Here is a 22042-nt window from a genome sequence, read left to right as displayed (position 1 = left end):
CTCATCTTACCCCACTACAGGGTGCGCGCGCATCCAGGACTCAGGAGGCAGAAAGCCCGACTGGTGAGCTCGTCCGCTACTGCAACAACCTTAAAGTATTGAAGCTTTCTTTATTGTTTGTATATAAATAAAACTTGATTTTAGTTGGATCTGTTTTTCTACTGTTTTTCTGTCAACAAAAGGCACGTCTCTTCTGCCTCTCGGTTGCGCGCGCAAGCAGTGACGTTGCCGAGCAACCCATAGCTGTAGTGAACCGTTTTAAAATGAAAGTGAAACTATTTCACTCCATTTTGCAAGACAGTTTAGGTTTGCACAAATGCTTTGCTGGGATCACAATTGGTATTAATTAGCATGTGTAAACATGTTTAAATCTAGTTGTGCCAGATTGTTTTCTGATGTCAATCGTAAGGCTTTTGCAGACAGAAAATATAACAGTAAGTCATTTTTTCTATGCACACACTAAATGCAGAGATGTTTACATATATGGCTACGCAGTCAGTTAGCACATACACAAAAAAGTTAGTATTCAACATCGTTTTTAATAACTTCGATGAAAAGTAGACTGAACCGATTCATATACAGTATGTGAACATAAGTATCCTGTGTAAACACTGCTATATTTTGGGTTTTTCACATGTAAACAGAAATGTGTACCTTCAATTCGTATTTCATATAACAGTGATGCTTGTGTTTTTCTGTTCTTTATGTTTCTGTAGCACTTGCTGTAAAATGAGTGTCTATGAGGAGGGGTGTGATGTTCACACCTGTGAAGTTGAACCCAGTTGTGTGTCTATGAAGAGTCATGCATCTATGGACAATCCCCCTAAACTCAGCGATGAAACCATGACCTCTGAGTCTGACCCTAAGTGAGTTTGTTATTTTACTTTACGAATCAATATAGATTGAGACTTTAGGATGATACATTTATACCATAAAAATACAATTTGATTCTATTCAAGGGAGTTAGAAAAAATTAAGGATTGACTTTAATCAGAAGTAACCATTAATGCTTGCCTAATGTTAAATGAATAGTAAAAAGTTCTCAAGTAATGAAATAATCAAATAAAAAGTAAGTGATAAAATAAGAACAGAGAATCAAATGAAAAGCTTTCTGATGATTGAACCAAACGGGAGTAAATAAAGAGAGAAGAGGGCCTAAAACTGGCCCCAAGTAACGAAAAATTATGTTATAGACAGTCGCACCGGTTATTGAAAATGCTGTCAGGATATTTTTTATTAACATTTAGAATATTTTGTGCAAATCGAATGGAAACCAGCCTACAGTTTGTGATATGGGCTGCTCACTTTCACATCTATAAGTAAATGGTTTCTTTTTGTTGTTTTGTAGCATTGCCTGTAAAATGAGTCTATATGAGGAGATAAAGGAGGAGTGTGATGTTCAAACCAGTGAAACAGTACTCAGTTGTGTGTCTATGAAGAGTAACGCGTCTATGGACAATCCCCCTAAACTCAATGATGGAGCTGTGACCTCTGACCCTGTGTGAGTATAAAGATCATTTACCTTGGCTTAAGTACTACGGTAAGAAATATTACACATTAGGCTATTTGATGAGTTTGTTCAAGGTCATAATATTATTATTATTTTTTTTTATTTAAGGTGCATACATTTCCGCACATTAAACATTTAGGGCCCTATCATACACTCAGCGCAATGCAGCTCAATGCAGGTGTTTTTTGCTAGTTTGAGCCCGACGCAGTTATTATTTTCACGATGTTTAAATACAATAGCAAATGCATTTGCACCTATTTGTGCATCCATAGGTGTGCTGGCTTGAAAACGAGGTGTGTTCAGGCGCATTGTTGGAACGTTGCTATTTTAAGGCAACTAAAATAAACGACGCCATTGACCAACTAAAACCTGGTCTAAAGACTAAAGTCAATGACGCAATACTGTTTTTTTTATTTAAAGATCGTATTAGTACTATGCACATTTTTAAGCCCCTTCCACCCGATGATCCCCGATTCACCTTTTACTTCACTACATTCTGATTTATAATGTTTGACTTTTCACTCCACTATATTTCTTAAACCCTGTTGAGTTAATTAAAAATTTATGCCTGTCTTATTAATACTCAAATAGATCTTTTAGTTACTTCTACTTGAGTAAAAGTAATTTAGTACTAGATTTTTAATGTCATTAAGTATTAAATTAAATTTTATATTAAATGTAGTGGTGTAAAACATTATAGAAACCTGTGAACCAGTGGCGGCTGGTGACTTCTTTTTCGAGGGCGCAAGATGCAAAGCTCGTCACAACATGTATTTAGCTCGTCATGTGTGTGGCTCGTCATGTGAACCATGTGCATCATGTGTCTTGTCAAAATACGGGCCTGCTGCACATGCATTTAAAGGGTTTATGAGATGCTCGCATTTGCCAGATACTCGCTTAATCTCATGTGTAATCAGAGTTTACTTTTAAAGGATTAAAAAAAGTCAATTTTCTTAAAAAAAATCCAGATAATTTACTCACCACCATGTCATCCAAACTGTTGATGTTTCCTTTGTTCAGTCGAGAGGAAATTATGTTTTTTGCGGAAAACATTCCAAGATTTTTCTCATTTTAATGGAACCCATCAATTAACACTTAACTCAACACTTAACATTTTTTTTAACAGAGTTTCTAAGGACTCTAAAGGATCCCAAGCGAGGCATAAGGGTCTTATCTAGCGAAACGATTGTCATTTTTTACAATAAAAAAAATGCACTTTTAAACCACAACTTCTCGTCTATCTCCGGTCCTGAAAAGCGTCAGCGCGACCTCGCGCAATATGTCATCATGTCAAGAGGTCACAGAGGACGAACGCAAAACTACATCCCAGTGTTTACAAGTGTGGAGAAAGAGGACCGTTTTGGCGTTGTTGTATGTGGGATGATACTAATTAATGTCTTTGTGTCAGTTTATTGTTTAAAATGGTCTGAAAATGTGCGTTTCAATATGTAACACGTGACCTTTCTACGTCACTACGCAATTACGTGAGGTTTGGTGCTTCACAGGATCGGAGATAGACAAGAAGTTGTGGTTTAAAAGTGCATTTTTTCCTTGTCAAAAATGACAATCGTTTCGCTAGATAAGACCCTTATGCCTCGTTTGAGATCGTTTAGAGTCCTTTGAAACTCTGTTGAAAAAACCTGTTAAGTGTTGAGTTAAGTGTTAAGTGTTGTGGTCCATTAAAGTCCATTAAAATAAGAAAAATCCTTAATGTTTTCCTCAGAAAATATAATTTCTTCTCGACTGAACAAAGAGAGACATCAACATTTGGTGAGTAAATTATCTGGACTTATCCTTGATAAAGTTAAGTCTTGCAAGTATTTTGTGAACATCAGCGTCATAATCACTTTAAACGAGTGTGCAGCAGGCAAGACGCATGATAAACATGGTTCACTTGACGCAACTAACACATATGTTGACATGACGAGCAACACACACGACACTCCGAACACATATTTTGAATTTGCGTCCCTCGGAACAGAAGTCACCAGAGAAGTAAAAAAACACTCAAATGAAGTACAGATACTAAAACTGACTACTACTGTCAAACTCTTAGCAGACAACAGGACACAGAGACACACAGACTACTGGACGAGACTACAAACCTACAGAGAGTCAAAGATCAACACAAAACCATCATGAAGAACAAATATGAGAGTTTATTTGAGGGAATAAAACAACAAGAAAATCAAACCCTCTTGAACAGGATTTACACACAACTTTACATCATAAATGGAGAGAGAGAAGGAGTGAATGAAGAACATGAGGTGTTACACATGGAGAAAAAACCCAAAACACAACACTCACAAGACACAACAGTCTACTGCAATGACATCTTTAAACCCTTTCTTGAACCAGGATGTGAGGAGAAGATGAACAAAATCAAGAGCGTTCTTACTAAAGGCATCGCTGGAATCGGTAAAACCGTCTCTGTACAGAAGTTAATTCTGGATTGGACCGAGGGAACGGCCAATCAGGATGTAGATTTCATGTTTGTCCTTCCATTTCGAGAACTGAACTTGATTCAAGATGATCAGTACAGTCTTCACAAACTTCTGCTTGACTTTCATCCTGAACTTCAAGATCTGGACTCAAAGATTTATGATGAGTGTAAAGTTGTGTTCATCTTTGATGGTCTGGATGAAAGCAGAATACCAATGAAGTTTAAAGACAGTCAGATTGTTTCTGAAGTGACTCAGCCTTCATCAGTTGGTGTGTTGATATCAAACCTCATCAAAGGAGATCTGCTTCCCTCTGCTCACATCTGGATCACCTCCAGACCAGCAGCGGCCAATCAGATCCCTTCTGAATACATCAACCGTGTGACAGAAATCCAGGGATTCAATGATCCTCAGAAGGAGGAATATTTCAGGAAAAGAATCAGTGATGAAGATCAAGCCAGCAGAATCATCTCACACATTAGAAGAAGGAGAAGCCTTCACATCATGTGTCATATACCACTGTTCTGCTGGATCTCATCCACTGTGCTTCAGAAGATCCTGACACAAGATCACACAGCAGAAATCCCTCAAACCCTGACTGAAATGTACATCCACTTCCTGCTCATTCAGATGAATATGAAAAATGAGAAGTATGATGAGCGAGATCCAGAGAAACTCCTGCAGTCCAACAGAGAAGTGATTGTAAAACTGTCTAAACTGGCTTATAAACAGCTGATGAAGGGTAATGTGATGTTTTATGAGGAGGACCTGAGAGATTGTGGGATAGACATCACTGATGCCTCGGTGTATTCTGGGATCTGTACTGAGATCTTTAAAGAGGAATCTGTGATAAATCAGAGAAAAGTCTATAGCTTCATACATCTCAGCTTTCAGGAGTTTCTCGCTGCGTTCTTTATGTTTCACTCATGTGTAGTGGAGAATATTGAATCTGATGTGAATAATGCACTGTATGGACTATTACAAACAGTAACTGATAGATCCTCACAGACAAAAAGTGGACGTCTGGATCTTTTCCTTCGATTCATGCTGGGCATCTCGCTGGAGTCCAATCAGAGACTCTTACAGGATCTAGAAACACACACCGTGGACACCACAGAAACCATCAAGAAAACCAGCGAGTATATTAAAGAAAAAATCAAATATCAAGAACCCATAGGTGACAACTCCAGTGATCAGTCTGAAGATGATGAACTCTCAACTAATCAACATTATCTCTCAAATGATAGATCCATCAATCTGTTCCTCTGTCTGCTGGAAATGAACGATCAGACTCTGTACAGAGAGATTCAGGAGTTTGTGAAAACAAAGAGATATTTAAAGGATAAACTCTCTGCTGCTCAATGTTCAGCTATAGCCTACATGCTTCAGATGTCAGAGGAGGTGCTGGATGAGTTTGATATCAGTCAATTCAACACAACATATGATGGTGCCGTGAGACTCATACCAGCTGTGATGAACTGCAGAAAAGCTCTGTGAGTATACATTACTGTGATTGTAGCTTGTGAACCCATCAGAGTTATGACCTCCCACATCACATTATACTGATGTAAGACCTTAAAGTTAACTGGGAGAACCCAATTATACAATTAAGATAAACATACTATAACATATCTTTATCCGGCCCGCCAGTCATTTTTGTCTGTAAACAAATGGCCCATTGGTTGGGTCGAACTTGGTTCTAATTTTGTCGCGGTTTGTCTCGGGTTTTACTTTTAAAGCAAGTCGTTGTAGTTCTCCATGTAAGATTGTCTTATAAACTCTATTATAAGCTTATATGTTCATGTGACGCGCTGTTCTTTTATGCTGCTGAATGATCTCCTCTTCAGCACGGATAGTGACGAGCTCCCTGATTCATGCTTTAGTCAAGTTTCTGATATTTTTTGTGAATGTTAATCTGCATGTGAATCCCTCATTTTAAAGATCTAAACCCTAACTTCTTGTTGCGATGACACGCTACGGCACGAACAATCCTGGAATGTTACTAGGTCCTCTTTCGGGGAGCGATCCCAGAACATTTATGGGATGTGTTTGCGTTTACACAGAAATCTGTCTGTATTTTGGGGTATTTTCTGTGCTGTGTAAAAAGGTTTTACAGTGTGTTTGTAGCCGCTAGGAGGCTGCTCGGGTTATTAGCAGCAGAATTCATCCAGTTAACAATTGTTCAACCACAGAAATAATTTTAGAGACATTTAAAAGTCGAAAAAAGTGTTGCTTTAAAAATAATTATTACTGCATGTCGGGTAAAAAGTGATTCGAGTCAGGTACTTTAGACTGCGATATAAAGTTCACCCACAAGAGTTCATTGTAATATACTGTTCCTTTAATATTAATGAATGCATGAAGCAGTCTAAATAATTTTAATTAATATCTACTAAATTTGCTGTGCTATTTTGACCTATTGAAATGTTTTAGCTAAAATGAAAGTTATAGAGGGTATGCAACGACGTCACTTTTCTTCGTGATCATGCCGGAGCGTGCCCTATGGCAAAACATTTAACAAAATGGCTGGTTTTCATAGCTGCTGCGAAAACGCCAGTAAAACTGACTATTATCAGCTTAAATTTAGTTGGCCTTAACAGTAACCCTAACAACTTGCCAAACAACCAGTAGTCTGTGTACATTGGCATATGACCAGACATTGCTTTTTTCTAACATATATGTTTGTCTTGCTCAACACTATTAAACCATTAAACCAAGGCCCGCGGTAGAACACAAGGCTGATCATAATGGAAGTTTTTTAATGAAGGCTCAATTACAAAACTTTGCAATGAAGAGTACTCATTGGTGTATTTTTATAGGATTTTTATCCCAAAATTTTATATACCTGACATACCGGTATTGCAACTGCTACTAGCCTGGTTGTACCAGACTCTCGAACATTTCATTTGTACAGAGAGTCTGGCCTCTCTTCATTGAGAAACTTTTACTTCCTTGTAGGCTGTTTCTCTGTTAAAGTTCAACACTATTGGATCTGCTCAGAGTCACTCAGGATCTGCCAAAGCCAATCGCTAACTTCTGTATATTCGGCAGTTTTGCAACAACGGACCGAATAGCTTTTCTCACGTCTTTCTCCGCTGCCATTACTAAACTACAACTCAAACTGACGCACAACATCAACATCATCGTTCTTAGCCACTCCCTCTGTTCGCTGATTGGTCCTACAAAAATTTCTCGAAACGCTAGAATGGACTGAAATCCCAGACGTAGTACTGAGGAAAATGAAATTGAGCGGAAGTGCGTAGGAGGGCGCAGCCAGGCTATACTGCTACTTCTCCTTTAAGTGGATAAAGATCGCTCAAAATTTTTTGTTGAATCTGTTAGTACAGTTGATCACACATCTACTTTTCCCATTTTAGACGCGTTTTTCACACCATGCTAATGCTGTCGCTCAGACTTTTTGCCACTCAGTTGGCGTAACCGCAGTCACTTTTGCCGAAGGTGACGTCACATGCACTTCTATTGCCACGAATGCCAGAGTGATATGACATAGAGTCAAGTGGTCAATGTATAAATAACACAACAATTTTATTTGATTGTGTCATGTTTTATCTTCTGTTATAGACTCGTTGATTGTAGTTTCAATACAGATGAATGTAAAAGTTTGGCTTCAGCTGTTCAATCATCAAACTCTCTAATAGAGCTGAACATGAGGAACATTCATCAACAGGATTTAGGAGTAGAGTTAATGTCTGGACTGAAGAGTTCACAGTGCCAACTGAACATACTGAGGTATTCATAAACATGGATATACATTGATTGATTTATTCACTTGGTTAAATATTGATGGTTAAGGCCCAATCCCATTTCTCTGTCTTACCCCTTAGTTTTGTAAGACAGAGAAATGGGATTGCACCTAAATATTGGCAGTGTTGGGGTTGGGAAATTGTAGTTGGACCCTACAAGCTTCTTAAAGTAGTTACGCTACAACTAAGCTACCCATCTAAAAAGTATTTAACTACGGGTGACGTGAACTCCACTGTTTCACTCTCATTGGTAGTCACACACTTTACATAAAGTTTAACTTTTCTCAACTTGGTCACATGACTGGACGCGCCCTATTCAGTCACCAAAGTCACCGGAAGTCACCAAGTTTCATTGAAAGGAATGATATTGTCTTTTTGTTACTGCTAGTCGCTTGCTAGTCTGAATGCAGCTTTACTAGTCAAAAAAGTTTAATTGTAACTTTTTCTCTTCTGTTATAGACTTGCTAATTGTAATCTCACTGATGGATGTTGTGAAGGTTTGGCTTCAGTTCTTCAATCATCAAACTCTTTGAGAGATCTGGACCTGAGTTACAATAAACTACAGGATTCAGGAATAAAGTTGATCTCTGATGGATTGAAGACTTCACACTGTCAACTCAACATACTGAGGTATTTTTTAAACATAGATTGACTTGTTTATGAATTAAAGCAGTGGCGTGCCGTGACTTCACTTACGAGGAGACAGGAATTCAAAAGATGTTGTTGGGTCATGTGCATCACACGTCATGTCAAAATATGTGTTTGCTGCATCATGTGAACCTATGTGCATCACGCATCATGTCACAATACGTGCCTGCTGCACATGCGTCTAAAGGATTTATGATAAAAGAGACGTTTGCAGTCACTCGATACGTTCCAAGACACTAACCTAACTCTGATCTCCAATGTTATAAAATCAACAAATGATTTGACATAAATGATACCATAATACAAACAAATCTAAATGTGTCGTCTAGTCTATACTGCTACATGTCATATCTATATCTGAGGTCACTAAAAGAGGTACATTTATTTTGACTGTTGATGTTTGTGTGTTTTTGTAGATTATCAGGCTGTATGGTGACAGATGAAGGTTGTGGTTATCTGGCTTCAGCTCTAAGTTCAAACCTCTTTCACCTCAGAGATCTGGATCTGAGTTACAATAACTTTCAGGATTCAGGAGTGAAGTTGATCTTTGATGGACTGAAGAGTTCACGCTGTCACCTGGGGATACTGAAGTATGTAATAACTTAAAAAAAACTTTCCACTAAGCTAACAAATTTAATATATTTTTCTTTATATAAAAGTTTAAAAATACAGATGACCTGTTGATAAGACTTGGTTTGCTGATTATTAGATCTCTTTCTACTGTAAGTGAATAGTTTGTCTCATAGGTGCTCATTTTTGTTTCAATTCGTGCTATTTAGAATATAATTACAAAAGATTTAAAAAAATCTAGAAATCATCATTTCAATCTACTACATATTTTAAGATACATGTTTTGTTCTCTGTTATAGACTTGTTGGCTGTAATCTCACTGATGGATGTTGTGAAAGTTTGGCTTTAGTTCTTCAATCATCAAACTCTCTGAGAGATCTGGACCTGAGTTACAATGACCTACAGGATTCAGGAGTGAAGCTGATCACAGATGGACTGAAGAGTTCACACTGTCAACTCAACATACTGAGGTATTTAGTTGTGAGAGAACACATTCACTTGGTTATGAAATATGATCACATTTGTTATCTAGGTCCTTTTGAAACAATGCTTTATAATAATTATGAATCTTTTGTTTTGAATCAGTGGTTCGGATCATGTTAGGCCAAGTCACGTGTTGTGATTTTTAGGGCTGCAACTAATTATTTTTCATAATCGATTAATCAGACGAATTTTTTTTTATTAATCGACTAATCGGATAAAAACATAAATATTACTCAATTAGATAGCTAATAAAGCTCAATTATAGCTAAATACCCAGTCATCACTTTGATCTCTCAGTGAAGTCCCATAAGCTAACAAGATCCCCAAAATGTTGTCACAATGTGTGCGTCACAGTGAGCTAAAATTGTAACCACACAGCACACTCACGGTTTGCTCATATATTAAGGTCACCATATGAGGTCACTGCAGACTCACTGTCAGCTCATACTACCCATAAAGCACATGGTATGAAAAGTACCAAATGTCGCTCAGAGAACTATTCTAGCGTTAGCTAATTGGAAACATTCCGTTCCCCTAAAATTATGATCATAGTATGAGCACACAGTGAGTGTGGCATGACCTCACATCATGAGGTATTGTCACAATGTGAGGTCACAGCACATTCACTGTTCACTCATATCATGGCCACAATGAGAAGTCATACCACACTCACTGTGTGCTCATACTATGGTCACTATGTGAAGTCATAGCACACTCATACCATGAACTCAACATTCTGAACAATAAGGTCACATATAGCTCAGACTGTGATCCTCCAGTATCCACCTTTTCCTAGTGAGATATAGGAAGTATAATGCCATACTTGTGTTGTATTGCCTCCTTTCAACCTGCTCAACATTTTGAAATCACAATGAACTCACATATAGCTCACACTGTGAATTATCCCGGTATGAGAACGGTGTGAATGCACTGTGATCTCACGTGTTGACTGGGTAAGGCACTAAATAATGGATATTCACGTGTTGAAGTGTACTTTTAAAAGTGCAAAAGCCACACACTACAGTTTTACTCCTCAGTTTTACTACAGTTACTACAGTTTTACTTCTCACTGTATATATATATATATTTGATATTTTGCTGGTTCTCCCACTTTGAAAATCATGGAGGGGTCTGTTATTGTCATTGTTTGTGCATGTCCACTTTGAGAGACATAATCTAAAAAAAATCCAGAAATCACAATTTATGATTATTTAACTATTTATTTGTATGATGCAGCTGCAAATAAGTATTTGAACACCTGAGAAAATCAATGTAAATATTTGGTACAGTAGCCTTTGTTTGCAATTACAGAGGTCAAATGTTTCCTTTCCTGTAGTTTTTCACCAGGTTTGCACACACTGCAGGAGGGATTTTGGCCCACTCCTCCACACAGATCTTCTTTAGATGAGTCAGGTTTCTGTCCTATCGCTGAGAAACACAGAGTTTGAGCTCCCTCCAAAGATTCTCGATTGGGTTTAGGTCTGGAGATTGTCTAGTCCAGAGGTCCCCAACCACCGGGTTGCGACCCAGTACTGGGTCGTGGACAAGTTGCCATCGGGGCGCAAGAACGTCCCGAAAAAATGTGTATAATAGCCACGTAATAGCTTAATCGGGTATTTTGTACTGTATTAAGAGCCGACTTCAATTTCCACTTTTGAACAGAGCCGCGCTCTCTCTCTTTTTCTCCGCCTCTCTCTCTCTACCAGCGCATCAGCGATCACATTGCTGTCATTAGAGTTTTGAGCATACAGTACTTCTAAAACACAATCAATCAAAGAATTGCGGAGGTATGACTTTATGAATCATTTGCAAATGTACGTCGCAATGATGTACATATGCGGAGACGTTCAAATGTGTGACAGCGCAAATGACTGAAAAGTAATTATTTTATTCTTCTTTAAAACAACTTCAGAATTATCCATCGATCGTAGCACCATGATCAAAATAAACTATTAGGCTAATAATATTTTAACGGCTACACTTTTAACTTAGGTTTGAAAGGAACCTAAACTTGTCAATCATCATTAATCATGGTAAACGTGAGTCTCCGAGTCCGTGCCGCAGCCGCAATTCTTCTGGCATCTCTCCTCCTTCACTGCATTTTTCTTCTCTTCTGTTACTTGGAATTGGGTCTCGAGCCCGACCAAGATTCCAGCAGCCTTCGAGAACAGCAAGCCAAGTTTGTTTAGGTTCCATTAATTATAAAGACTAAATGGGCAGGCAAACTAGTAAAAACAATGAAAGTAAAAAACAATCCGCCAAAATATGGTTTTACACGTCTATAGAAAATATACTATAGCCTAAATAAAGCAATTATTAATTTTCCTAATGCATGGTTGTTTATATCTTTACTTCCATTTAAAACGGAAAAGGAGGATTTTCAGCACGTTTGAACAGCAACTCAGCGACCCCAAACCCCCCCCCCCAATCTCATCCCCCGGTCCGCGAAATTTTTTTAAAGCTGAAACTGGTCCGTGGTGAAAAAAAGTTTGGGGACCCCTGGTCTAGTCCACGCCAGAACCTTGATATGCTTCTTACAGAGCCACTCCTTGGTTATCCTGGCTGTGTGCTTCAGGTCATTGTCATGTTGGAAGACCCAGCCTCGACCCATCTTCAATGCTCTAAGTGAGGGAAGGAGGTTGTTCCCCAAAATCTCGCAATACATGGCCATCCTCCCCTTATTACAGTGCAGTCGCCTTGTCCCATGTGCAGAAAAACACCCCAAAGCTTGATGCTTCCACCCCCATGCTTCACAGTAGGGATGGTGTTCTTGGGATGATACTCATCATTCTTCTTCCTCCAAACACGTTTAGTGGAATTATGACCAAAAAGTTATATTTTGGTCTCATCTGAACACATGACTTTCTCCCATGACTCCTCTGGATCATCCAAATGGTCATTGGCAAACTTAAGACGGGCCTGGACATGTGCTGGTTTAAGCAGGGGAACCTTCCGTGCCATGCATGATTTCAAACCATGACGTCTTAGTGTGTTACCAACAGTAACCTTGGAAACGGTGGTCCCAGCTCTTTTCAGGTCATTGACCAGCTCCTCCTGTGTAGTTCTGGGCTGATTTCTCACCTTTCTTAGGATCATTGAGACCCCACAAGGTGAGATCTTGCATGGAGCCCCAGTCCGAGGGAGATTGACAGTCATGTTTAGCTTCTTCCGTTTTCTAATGATTGCTCCAACAGTGGACCTTTTTCACCAAGCTGCTTGGCAATTTCCCCATAGCCATTTCCAGCCTTGTGGAGGTGTACAATTTTGTCTCTATTGTCTTTGGACAGCTCTTTGGTCTTGGCCATGTTAATAGTTGGATTCTTACTGATTGTATGGGGTGGACGGGTGTCTTTATGCAGCTAATGACCTCATCTAATTTAGGATAATAAATGGAGTGGAGGTGGACATTTTAAAGGCAGACTAACAGGCCTTTGAGGGTCAGAAATCTAGCTGATAGACAGGTGTTCAAATACTTATTTGCAGCTGTATCATACAAATAAATAGTTAAAAAATCATACATTGTGATTTTCTTTAGATTATGTCTCTCACAGTGGACACCTACGATGACAATTTAAGACCCCTCCGTGATTTCTAAGTGGGAGAACTTGCAAAATAGCAGGGTGTTCAAATACTTATTTTCCTCACTGTATATATAAAATATAAAATAATAAACTCCCTTTAATCTTCAACTTTAGTCCTTGATGAGAATGAACATTATTAACAAAATAAATTAAGCCATTATGGTATGAAAGTGATATACATGCGTTGTTACAGTAATAAAAACTAAACAAACTCACTTATATTAAAGAATGAAATGAAGCCTTTATTAACCAGCATTTGTTTGCACTTTTGCTTCAGTTGTTGGTCCGGGGAATGCTGCCTTGCTTTAAATAAGCTTGTTGCCCAATAAGAAGAAGCGCCTGATAAATGTGCAGCTTGCGTCGCATGACGAAACAGCGCCTGACTTTAATTATAAGCGCACAGTTCGCCCTGTCTGATGGTGGTGTTGGAGACCAACTAATCAATAAGGAAATGATTGACAACTGTTGATGTGTTTGTTTTTGTAGATTATCAGGTTGTATGGTGACAGATGAAGGTTGTTGTTATCTGGCTTCAGCTCTGAGTTCAAACCCATCACATCTGAGAGAGTTGGACCTGAGCTACAATCACCCTGGACCTTCAGGAGTTCAGATGCTCACTGATAAACTCAATGATCCAAACTATACACTACACAAACTCAAGTATGTTGGGCTCTAATAATCCGTTTTAAAACACAGAACATAGTGTATGGCACATCTAAACATTATCGCACACAAAGTAAACATTCAAAATGCTGTTTACATTGTAAAATATGCAGCGTGTGATCTCTTTTTATTCATAGTGTTAATCATGGAGGACAGCTCAGAATTATATCAGGACCACAAAAATGTAAGTACACACACACACACACTCATATACACACACACGCACACACATTTCTGTTATTGTGTTTTATATGTTTTCTAATCCATTGTCTTTTATTGTGTACAGATGCGTGTGATCTCACATTTGACCCAAACACAGCAAACAATCGTCTGATTCTGTCTAAGGAGAACAGAGCGGTTACATATGTAAAAGATGAGCAGTCATACCTCGATAATCTAGAGAGATTTGATGGCCCTCCTCAGGTTTTATGTAAAGAGAGTCTGACCGGCCGCTGTTATTGGGAAGTTAAATTCAGTGGAGTTGTTATTATATATGTGTCATATAAAGTGAGTGAGGAGGACAAGTCATTTTGGCACAATACACAATACTGCAGTCTGGAATTGGATAAAGAATTTGTGACTTTCACACACAGTAAAAGAAACTGCGCAGAAATGGAATTTTTAGATTTTCCGGACTCTGAAAGAGTAGCAGTGTTTCTGGACAGGTCAGCTGGTGTTTTGTCCTTCTACACCGTCTCTAATACACAAACACTCACACACTTAAAGACAACATACACTACATTCACTGAACCACTTTATGCTGGATTTAGTGTAATGGTTACCTACCAAGATGCTTATTGTGAGATTAACCCACCTCCTGTGAGACACAACTGAATGATGGACCTAAACGCTGTAAAATGTTTCTGTTTGTTTTTAATATGTATAATATTTGATTCAGTAGTTTTTCAGTTGCTAACAAGCATTGTTCAATAACACACAGTCTGCATCACCAGCATGAATGTTGGCCAAACAACCTTCAAAATTCACTCAGACCAACATAACACTGGCAACAATTCTTTTTTAAACTTTTCTTTTTAAGTTTGAATGATTTCAGTTCTTCATATACAATACTGTAACACCTTGTCACTTTATTGAAAGCATTTGTAAGAAGAATGATTCAGAAATAAATCAAAATTTATTTTTTTAGTACTTGAAAATTATAGCCAAGATGTGAAAAAAGAGAATAAAAATCCCAGTGCTTTAATGATAATAATAAAAAATAATAAATAAAATCCATTCTACACATTACTGTAACAACATGTGCAGTTGTTCATTATGGTAAATTACAGTGACGGTTCGTGTCTGCTTTCTCTCTTGCATTTGGCCACAAGTTCTCATCAACATCACATCTGATGTCGTCTCTGGCAATGCATCTTGGAAAGTAAAGTATCTTCTCTGAACCGCTTTTCTTTCATCCAAATTTGCCAATAAATCCCAACGATCTCCTTTTACTAAATCATGGTAATGAGACTGAGGCAGAACACCTGGGTGGTTGCAATGATTATTGTTTTAATTTTTGGCTATAAAATTTTCAATATTTTAAAACCACTACTGTATAAATGTTTGGAATTTGCCATCATTCTGTTTTGAATGTGTAACTATTTTGAATGCAGTTTGTTAGCATTAGAAAAATGTGCTGAAAATACATAGCATTTTACATGTCGTGGAGTATGAATGGGAAAAGAGTAAAGTGTGGTCACTGAATGTATTTTGTCTGAAAGCAATGAAAAATGTTTCACAGTTTAGTTTGCCCTGACTTAGCGGACGGTGAGAAGAGTTTTAAAAATGTGCTTTCTTTCAGTATTGAACAATGCTTGTAAGACACTGAACAACACTATTAAAGTTTTTCTAAAATTGCTAAAACACTAAACCCCAATCTCTGAACCTAACTCATAGTGGCCTAAACCCATTTGTCATCATTTTACAAAACTCTAAACAGAAACTTCTCACTAAAACACACATTTTACACTGCAATGCACTTGTGTTATAAATGCTAAAGGTGAACACAACTACAACACAGTTGTCATTATCAAGAAAATACAACAACTCAAAATTGCACACACTTTTTGCTAATGGTATTTTTAGCAATTGTGTGGATTGGAAACAGTCTGAGAGGCAGATGAAGAGTATGATGAAGAACAAAACACCAGAGACGATGCAATTGGCAAAATTTACAGTTGGATTACTGACTTTTTACAAAATACAAGTGCTGCTTCCAGTAATATTGAAAACTGACTATTACTTGCAGTATTTGCAGTAAAGTATTCACTACTGTATATTCACTCAACTAAACTTATGATTACAGTAATAGAGATTTTTAACAGTATTTGTTAAATGGCTTTGAATAAATTATTCGATTTTGATAGATGAGTCAGGGTTTATGTTAATGACAATTTTGATTTGTGTTTAAGCTTTTGAGAAAATAACTGATGGTTTCTAAAAATGTGTTTTAGCAATTCAGAAAAGAAAATATTACCCAGATGAGTTTGCAATGAAAAGCTTGCAAAGGTTCTGCTGCACTTACTCATCATCACCAGCAGATGTCAGTCACGTATTTGATGTGAGACGTGAAATCAACACTTATAATGTAAATAAAGTTTCATTTTGTAATATTGAAGATGAATCTATTTTACACTTGTTTTTTCATTGCCAATTCTCAAAATCCTTTTGGTCAGATGTTACTATTTTGGTTTTAATATGCTGTAAAAAAAAAAATAGAATTTTCAGAGACTATTATTTTTCTTTCAGATTTTTATTCTAAGGACAGTAATCTTGATAACACTATTTTTCTGATTTCTCTTCTAGGCAAATTTCATATTCATAAAGCCAGATCCATTCATTCTAAACCTAATTTTAAAATGTTTGCCACAGACACTAAGTCCCTTTTTAAAACTTTTGACAATATGACAAAGCCTTTAAATTCAAAAGCTCAAAAAAGCATTTAATATACTTAATTCTGTAGTAAAGTATATTTGATCGTATTGTATGTTTTGTAAATTGAGATGAAAAAAAGTAAATAAATATTATGATTTGCTTAAGATGTTTTTTTGCGAAGAGCCAGAGAGATAAACTGATGTTAAACAAATTAATCAACACATTGCACTATATTCAGTAGATAGTCTTTTTTTTCTTTATTCCTACTTTAAACTCCAATCATATTTTGCTTACTGGAATAATTTGTTAATGAGTTTCAAAAAATAAAGAATGTTCCATAATAATATGTGATAATAAAAAATACTTGATGGCAAAAATAACCTTAACTATAAATAAATTTTCTCATATTTTTGTACCTTGTGCCTCTTATAATGTTGGCTTGTTGAATGTTCAAAGGATCCATACAGGTTTCCAATTAAAATGTGATACATGTGACCAGTTTAAATCGTCTTTCTCTCGACTGGTGGCGCTGTGGGACCAGTAACAGTGGTAAAGGGGCGGGCAAACACACGTGCGCGCGCTTACATACACAGAGCAGCAATCGCTGTGAGCAGGACGACTCTCCAAAAACACGCAGACGCGTGTGCGCGCTGAAGACCCCAGCAGCAGCATCACCACCACCATCCTCATCGTCACATCAGTGGTGTGCACGAGGCTGAGCATCACACTGACAGTAGCAGCGGAAGTGTCTGATTTCTGTCTGATACAATGTAACAAACGCGTGCGGTGTCTGATGCAAAGATCCTTTTAAACCAGGACGCGCGCGCGGACTGAAGGTAAGACGTCAAACTACTGCTGCTGGATTGAATGTGTAACAGTGAGTCTCTGAACAGGAACTCAGACTGATATAACCAAAGACTTTTGTATATTTAAATCTAGAGATGGGGGTATAGATGATAAACTGTATAGAGCTGAGAACAGTGGTTTTTGGAAAGGCACAGGTGCAGGAATCTGACCTTCTGGATTGGAGAGAGAGTTACTGGTGACTCTTCTTTTCACTTTTCCAAAACGTTACAGGTGTGCAACCATTGAGAAAATTGAATATATATATACTAATATGCATGTTATATTTATACGAAGTTAGTGTTTTTATTGCTAATACATTTGATTGTTTTGTTGGGACAAAACATAAGTAATAATTTTTCCACCTGTCAATAAGCTTTAATGCTGAAACTATACATACAAAACTGTATTCAGTTAGATGTGATATTTTGCATTATATACCTGATAGGGGTTTTGTTTGATAGGCTGAGTAAATAGGTGATTTTTTTTTTTTAAGCATACAATTGTTAATGTATGTGATACAGAGGTCATTGTAAAACAGTTTATGTGTATTCATTTTAAGCTTTTAGCATTTGTTTATTTATGTGTGCTGGTTTGTAATACTTGATAGTTGTTTGTTAGATAGTTTCACTTTCTGATTGATGTCATATAGGGTGCTCATGAGGGGTGACAGGTTAAGCCATTACCTGCTACAGAAATATTGATTTATATGATGTGGATGTCTAAAGCAAATCATATATTATTAAATGTATATCAAATATAGAATGTGAGGCCAATGATGTATGTAAAAAATAAAAGATGGAGTCTTGCACTGTAAAAAAAGTCCGTAAAAATTTCAATGTTATTGCAGCTGGGTTGCCGGTAATTTACCGTAGATTTACATTTATGTTATTTACTGGCAAGAGTTTGTTCAAAGTTAAATAAATTTTAAATATTAACAAGTCTTTATCTTTACAGAATAAAACTATACAAAAACAGCCTCATGCAAAGCATTCTGGGAACCAGAAATCATCATCAACCTTTTTCTGTTTTTTGCTTCAGATTTTGTTTCCCAGAATGTTTTGCTTGATGCTGTTTTTTAGTTTTACTCTGTAAAGACAAAGACTTGTAAATGTTAAATGTTCATTTAACTTTGAACAAAATGTTGCCAGTAAATAACATACATTTAAATCTACGGTAAATTACCGGCAACTCAGCTGCAATTTTTACGGATTTTTTTTACAGTGTGGGTTTGATAAATCTGGCCGCTGTCTTCCCATGCAAGCAAGAAAGACAAAAGCAAATGTCTGTTGAAGCGCTTATCTGATTAATGATGCTGAAATCTATAAATGGATATCTGTTGGTGATGTTATGTTGTATCGGCTTAACAAACGTCTGATGAAGTATCGATGCTGTGACAGTCAGTAGTTGTGCAGGTAATGCTGTGTTCATGTATGTGGAGTTTCTGATGGACTGACGTTTGTGAACCTGGGGTCATTTCAATAGAGAAACATCTGAACATAGTTGAGATACTTTCATGAATATTTGCCTATAAGAATATTTGAGAAGTCTTTATTAAGGTTGTCAAACATTTTACAGACTTTTTTAAGATGCCAAATAAATCTTTGGTGTCCCCACAGTACGTATGTGAAGTTTTAGCTTAAAATATCATATAGATAATTTATTATAACATGTTAAAGGGACATTCCACTTTTTTGAAAATATGCAAATTTTCCAGATCCCCTAGAGTTAAACATTTGATTTTTACCGTTTTGGAATCCATTCAGCCGATCTCCGGGTCTGGCGCTGGCACTTTTAGCATAGCTTAGCACAATCCATTGAATCTGATTAGACCATTAGCATCGCGCTAAAAAATAACCAAAGAGTTTCAATATTTTTCCTATTTTAAACTTGACTCTTCTGTAGTTACATCGTCTACTCAGACCTACGGAAAATTAAAGGTGTGATGTAACATGGCTGCAGGAGGGTTAGTGATATTACGCACTGCCCAAAAATAATCCCCTGCTATTGAAAGTAACCACGGGGACAATTTTTGGGCAGTGCATAATATCACTACGTCCTTAATTATTACGCCAGAATGAGAGTTTAGTTCGGAGCCATATCTGTCTGGAAAATCGCAACTGAGTACACAATGTAGCTACAGAAGAGTCAAGTTTTAAATAGGAAAAATATAAAAACTCTTTGGTTATTTTTAAGCGCGATGCTAATGGTCTAATCAGATTCAATGGATTGCACTAAGCTATGCCAAAAGTGGAACTGCCAGACCTGGAGATCAGCTGAATGGACTCCAAAACGGTAAAAATCAAATGTTTAACTCTAGGGGAGCTGGAAAATTGCCACTTTGTAGGTGTGAGCAAAAATGTGCTGTTTTTGGGTGTTTCCTTTAACATGCCAATGAGCTGATCTCTGTACTCAATGGCAGTGGCGTGGTTGGAAAGTGCAGATTAAGGGGCGGTATTATCCCCTGCTGACATCACAAAGGGAGTCAAATTTAAATTGCCTATTTTTTCACATGCTTGCAGAGAATGGTTTACCAAAACTAAGTTACTGGGTTGATCTTTTTCACATTTTCTTTTTTATGTGGTTCATCATTATGCACACTTTCTGTGAGAAGCAGTGGTTTGTTAACTTTTCCATCTTGGTTTCATAATTATTAATGTAGATTTATTTAATTCATTCAACCTACATTAGTCTGTTTAATGGTAGCTACCTTTTCTTTATATAGTGTGACAAGACAACATGCCCCACCAGTAATCTAAGAAATAAACACTGAAGGACTTTTCATTTAGTCACACTTCACTTTCATATTAAATGTATTTTTAGTGAGGTGCTGTTAACGCACCTTTGACTTTCAGAAAGCCTGTATAATAAAGTTAGTTTTAAAATATAATGTTCAAGGTGAATTTAAAGTCTCTCTCTGTCTCGATATGTGTTTGAGCCTTTTTGATGAAACTTAATGTATTCAAGATATTCAAAAGTGGTAGCATTATATGTTAGACTATAGTAAATCCAGAGAGCAGGTTAGAAAGGCAATCAGACTTGGGCAATAACGGTGTTTTGGAAACGATTTTAATGGAGTTATGTCTTCATGTTGACTGTGGTCTTTAAGCAGGGCCGGCCCTGGCCAATTTGCTGCCCTAGGCAAGATTTCACCTGGTGCCCTTTAGAATCATTTTGTTCATAAACTTACACAGAAAAAAATGCAAAGCTTTGTCTAGTTTTTCTTAATTTTGAAAATATTTTGGAAACACACGCATGCACGCACGCACACGCACACATACACACAATACCCTGTCACTCAGGCATTTGGTCTTGACATTGTCACTGAAAAGGCAGTTTAAAATATAAACCCAGAATTCAGCGAACGTCAAGAACAAGAAAACGGAAACAACAATCAGACAGAGACGCAGGATTTAAATTACGTGTACGGACCATGTTTAAATTTCAATGTTTCTGCACAGAAATACCAACTTTGTCTGGTATTAATAAGCTGCACAGTGGCGGTGCTGAAGGCGCGTGATGGCACATATGCACAGATATTTACGTGCAATCTATTGGAAAGCGGAGGAGTCATTAGTTGGGTTAGTAAAATAACGAAATTATAGCTTTTAAATAGAAGAAAAAAGTTTTTTGTAAAGAGATATATGTTTTTAAAAGTTTAAAACACACAACCCTTCTCCAGGGGAAGTAAGCTACTTTTCTCCTTACGTGCCAACCCAGTCTCACCCCATTTCGTCAATATTTGACGACACTTGACCATTCGTCATATGTTGACGTGAAGGGTATACCTTTCGCGTCATTTTTTGACGAACTGGGGACTTCAATACTATTACGTCCGTTGCATTCTCTTTCCTATTTTATTACCATTTGCGCATCGGTTTAGGGTTAGATTTACATAATGACATCCCTACCCAAACCTAACTCTAACCCCAACGCCAGGTGACAACTGTTTAATTTCGCGTACACTGTTTAATTTCGCGTACACTGTTTAATTTTGCGTAATCTAACCCTAAACCGACGCGCAAATGGTAATAAAATAGGAAAGAGAATGCAACGGACGTAATAGTATTGAAGTCCCCAGTTCGTCAAAAAATGTGAGACTGTGTGTCATACGTGCAACCTATCGGAAAGTGCAGATGAGTTTGGTTAGTAAAATAATGAAATTATAGATTTAAGTACAAAATAGTATTTATATAAAGAGAAATATTGAAATAAAAGTGCAAAACTCTTCTTTAGTGGAAGTAATAAAGTAAAATAACGAATAATAATTATATAATAACGAATAATAGTCTCCAATAGGTTGCACGTAAATATCTGTGCTGCCACCAGTACTCTGTCTGAGCGCGTCTTCAGCACCGCGGCCAGCACTCCAATGCGCAGCTTATTAATACCAAACAAAGTGAACAAGTTGCTATTTCTGTCTAGAAACATTGAAATTTATTTTAAACATGGTCTGTGTAACATTATGTAAATTCCGCGTCTCTGTCTGATTGTTGTTTCCGTTTTCTTGTCCTTGACCTTTGCTGAATTCTGGGTTTATATTTTAACTGCCGCTTCAGTGCAGTATAGCCAAAGAGCTATTTAACAAGCACGATCTTCCGAGATTATATGCTACTAATAATTCATCAGTAACTGCTGTTTTCTTGTGCAAAATTAAATATTTAT

The 22042-nt window shown here is 37.2% G+C and overlaps 2 protein-coding genes across 2 annotated transcripts in view; both read left to right on the top strand.

Moving 5' to 3' along the window:
• The first annotated feature begins 288 nt into the window (after positions 1-288).
• On the top strand, positions 289-16273 carry LOC135736341 (NACHT, LRR and PYD domains-containing protein 3). The gene is made up of 11 exons (XM_065255079.1): positions 289-434; positions 717-866; positions 1349-1501; positions 3567-5444; positions 7534-7701; positions 8175-8345; positions 8780-8953; positions 9233-9403; positions 13484-13657; positions 13798-13844; positions 13947-16273. The coding sequence occupies exons 2-11, from the start codon at positions 730-732 to the stop codon at positions 14492-14494; spliced, it is 3621 nt and encodes a 1206-aa protein (XP_065111151.1). The 5' UTR covers positions 289-434; positions 717-729; the 3' UTR covers positions 14495-16273.
• Positions 16274-17120: 847 nt separating this feature from the next.
• LOC135736436 (kelch-like protein 29) overlaps positions 17121-22042 on the top strand; it is a 99532-nt gene continuing 94610 nt past the window's right edge. The window contains exon 1 of the mRNA XM_065255086.1: positions 17121-17370. The gene's annotated coding sequence lies outside the window, so the exon portion shown is untranslated. The remainder of the gene's footprint in view (positions 17371-22042) is intronic.

This window comes from Paramisgurnus dabryanus, chromosome 17, assembly GCF_030506205.2.
Source record: "Paramisgurnus dabryanus chromosome 17, PD_genome_1.1, whole genome shotgun sequence".
In the NCBI taxonomy this organism is placed as follows: Eukaryota; Metazoa; Chordata; class Actinopteri; order Cypriniformes; family Cobitidae; genus Paramisgurnus; species Paramisgurnus dabryanus.
The sequence above is the reverse complement of the archived record's forward strand: the minus strand, read 5'-3'. Positions and strand labels throughout refer to the sequence as shown.

Excerpts from the sequence above, each read along its gene's own strand:
- LOC135736341 (XM_065255079.1), top strand. The coding sequence starts at position 730 with ATGAGTGTCTATGAGGAGGGGTGTGATGTTCACACCTGTGAAGTTGAA. Across the intron at positions 867-1,348 it reads ACCTCTGAGTCTGACCCTAA|CATTGCCTGTAAAATGAGTC; the intron begins GTGAGTTTGTTA and ends GTTGTTTTGTAG. Across the intron at positions 13,845-13,946 it reads TATATCAGGACCACAAAAAT|ATGCGTGTGATCTCACATTT; the intron begins GTAAGTACACAC and ends TATTGTGTACAG.